The sequence below is a fragment of the Mangifera indica genome, chromosome 13 (assembly GCF_011075055.1).
Source record: "Mangifera indica cultivar Alphonso chromosome 13, CATAS_Mindica_2.1, whole genome shotgun sequence".
NCBI lineage: Eukaryota > Viridiplantae > Streptophyta > Magnoliopsida > Sapindales > Anacardiaceae > Mangifera > Mangifera indica.
Window position 1 is genome coordinate 2026124 of NC_058149.1, and position 3925 is coordinate 2030048.

Sequence of the window (3925 nt, forward strand, 5' to 3'; positions counted from 1 at the left end):
AGCTAAATTTAAAAAAAAAAAAAAATGAGTGTTGAACGAGCGAAGGAGGAGACCTGACGGACTTATTTATTCACCTATTAATTGACAAATAGACATACTAATTATAAATATTCCGTAATTAATAAAGTATCTATGCTGAGAACATTCTCCTCGTTATCAAGAAGCATCAGTTCTAATTAATCCATCATGGAACCTGGGATATTTTCGGAAATTAATTTATAGAATACAAACAAATTCGGACGCACAACCCAGTTCCACAGATTAACGTTCCTTCAGAATTCATAAATAACTTGAAATATACGCCACCACTGCCACGGCTACATCACCGCCATCAAAGGAGGATGTCCGAACGAGGCGAAGACGACAGCGACGACAATAACAATAACAATAACGTCATCAGTTTACTTTCCCAAGAAAATAATACCATCTTGTTTTGCCTCAAGATTCTCATCAATTCCCTTGTAATTTTCCCGGTAAACAAACATATCTTTCTTTCCATTTTTACCCTCACCAACCTCCCCCTCTCGTTTCTCCTCTTCTCCTTTTCCCTCTCCGCACAACCCATCAAGGCCCGCGTCTATAGTCTCGAAGCCCTAGCCCGGTTGGCCCCCACGCGCTTCGAGGCCCGTCATCTCTGGAAGGAGTCACGTGCTGACGCTTTGTCTCTCCTACACCTCCGGTTGTGTTATTTCCTCCCATGTTATCTCCTCTCTCTTGTTGCGGCTGTCTCCGCCATCCATTCCGCTCACTCCGCCGTCCACGGAAAGCGATTCAGCCTCCTCATAGCGGGTTCCCACATTAGGCTGACGTGGAAACGGCCGTTGGTCACGTCGATTTGCATCTACGCCGTGTTTGCATTGTACTCTCAGGTAATCTTTTATCTAACAGTCATTATGGGCACCACACCCAGGTCGGTTTTTCTAATATGGGTATTCGGGTCGGTTTTCGAACTTTATTTAATGGCAATTTCGGGTGTCGGGTTGGTTGCATCCGTGTTGGAAGATAGAATCGGGTTCGATGCGATCCGTTTCGGGTCCGATCTCATTGAAGGGAGGAGAGCATGCGGGTGGTTGTTATCGGGTTGGTTTATTTTTATATCGGGTTGGATTGGGCGGGGATGGCACAAATTGATAATGGACGGACATGATTTGAGGAACATGAATTGGACGGTGATGATGACGAGTTGGGAGAAAATGGGGTTAATTTGTTTGTACGGAATTGAGATGCTGTGGAGTTTTACCGTCACCACAATTTTTTACTGCGAATGCCGAAAACGACACTCGATCAGAACAGAAAACGACATAGAGGAAGTTACAGCTTAATAATTGTAATTTTTTTTTTTTTTTTTTTTACTTTTGACAATTACACACATATAAAATAATACACAATTTTGTGTTGAGTACATTAGAATCAGAATAGGGGTTTTGAAAACGGATTGTACCGGTCAATCCGACTGATCGAATCATTAACTTGGTAAAATTGAATTTAATTTAGTTAACATTAAAAATTTATTTATTTTTAGATTCATTATTGATACTTGAATTTAAAATTTGAACTAACAATTTTAATTATGTATATTATTAAATTAAATATATTTTAATATTAAAATAATATAAATTATATATTTAATCATAAATTTTTTGAAATTCAATTATCAATAGAATCAGACTAATCTTTCCACCAGGTTGATGTCTGATGCAAGAGAACCGAAATGTCATCTTCACCTGTCAATGTCTAATATGAATATGAAAAGGCTAATCAGAATAAAATTCTATGCAAAAAAAAAAAATTAATTTATTTTATTTTAAAATAATTTGGTTAAAATTGAGGAATGCGTGTATTGAATTTAATTATATTAGATATATTTTTTTATGGCCCTCATTCATTATCAACTGAAAGGATAATAATCTGGATGCCTTCCATCACAGGCATCCAACCTTTGATGAAATAATTTTTTATTCTTTTAAGTTTGAAAAATTTATCTCCTCGTATGTTTTTAAAGTAAGATGAAAGATATTTTTGTCACTTCATATAAAATTCATAATAGTATTAATATCACTTGCACTATTAATAGTCTTCGTATATTTTTATTTTACTTTTTTCTTTTGCTCTTTCATTTTTTTGTTATCGAGAGTTACCGGAGGTGAGACCAAGTATCTTGACTTGGCAAAATGAGCAAGTGCTGACGAGATGCTTTGCTAGGCAACATGTGTGCAGTTCACGCAATGCAAGTTTGACAGCCCTAACCCCTTTAGTCTTCATTTCTTCTTGATCTTACTCAACGACAAGATCAAACATCTCGGCTTGCTAAAATTACAAACATTTAGTTAGCCATGATTAGGGTTAGATTTGAATCAAATTTGATTTGAATACGTTCGAAACAAGTCACATAAATGAGCTCGAGCTTTATATATTTGAAAAAACAAGCTCGAGCCTTGAGCCAAATAGCTTGGCTCAGCTTGAGAGCCAAGGCAGCTCACCCATGATTATGCGATATTCAAACTCATGCATTAGAATCTCCTTTTCAATGAGGTCTAAGTAAACCCAGATTAAAATTTGATCATACGTGACACAAGAAATGAAGAGCACATCTATCTTACACAACTCATTTTATTTGTTGACATTATTAAGCAGGTGCTTTTATTTTTATTATAAAGATAAAAAGGTAACAAGCCTACAGATGCAGAGATCGGTGTAAATCTGCCAGAACTTCTTACTCAGCAGCAATTAAAATCCCAAGGTCTGGAAACGGCTCTTCCACCTTTTTCATGAGAAGTGGTTTTTTGTTTCGAATATTCTCAATTAAAATGAAGAGCACACCTATCGTGGCCAAAACATGGACTAGGGTCCATAAAGAAGGAACCAACAGCAGTAGTTTCTTTGAAGCCAGGCAACTGATTTAAATCAAGACTTGAATGCGCCTTAGAAACAGTAGAGGCAGGAAATGAAGGCTTACCAAGGTTATCGTCAAAGTTCTGCAAGCCACCACCATAAAAGAATGGCATACCATCCCCCAGAAGTTGATCATCACCAATAGAAAATCGATACACTCTAGGCAAGCCCAAACATAATGAAGGGTCTAAGGGCACATCTATCTTACATAACGCATTTTATATATCGTGTTATTTGTGGATTGAGGCCACTGTCTCTTTGTATAGTGTTATTTGTGTACTTTCTAAAGATTATCATTCATTTTTATTTGTTGTATTTAATAGAACTGAGATTTGTTTTTTATATAGTGTTATTGTTAATTGTTACATATCGATTTTTTAGTTTTTAAGAATTTTTTTCTTAATAGAATTAAGTATCTTTACACTTAATAATATATATTTCATATTCTAAATGATGAGAAATTCTATACTTTTTGTTGTTTCTCTTTTTTGTCATTTAATAAATTTTGATTAAAATAATGATATTAATGTGGTTCAATTTTATTAGATGAGTTATTATAATTCAATTTAGTTTTAGATTATTGAAAAGAAAGTAAAAACACATAGACTTTTAATACTCGTTTGAGTTTATCAAGCTTAACTCGTAATTAGGCTTGTTGAGCCTATTCGAACCAAACTTGCAAGCTGAGTTTGAGTATTGATTTTTTTTTGACTCGGTGAAGCTCTGACTCATTTCAATAGTAATTGAGCCGAGTTTAAACTAGGCTTGGCTTGAATCTAGCCCTAGCCATGGTCAATCCAATGTAGTGAAGTGGGCACCAAGGGAAAATCGATTGGTCTAACTATATAATCTGGTGTTACCAACTTTCAACATGTTTTGGTGACTTTTCAATTTTGTTCTTACACTTTTAGTGTGTTTTAGTGGCTTTTCAACATTGATCTCCAACTTTTGACTTTATTCTGGTGGCTTTTGAAATTGTTTTCTTATCTTTGATGTTATTCTTTTTTTTCACGAGATGTCTCTAAAAACTTTG

General features: G+C 35.2%; 1 protein-coding gene across 1 annotated transcript; it reads left to right on the forward strand.

Moving 5' to 3' along the window:
* The first annotated feature begins 341 nt into the window (after positions 1–341).
* On the forward strand, positions 342–1322 carry LOC123194942. Its single transcript, XM_044608452.1, has one exon. It carries the CDS (start codon positions 342–344, stop codon positions 1320–1322), a length of 981 nt encoding a protein of 326 aa, XP_044464387.1.
* Positions 1323–3925: the final 2603 nt, after the last annotated feature.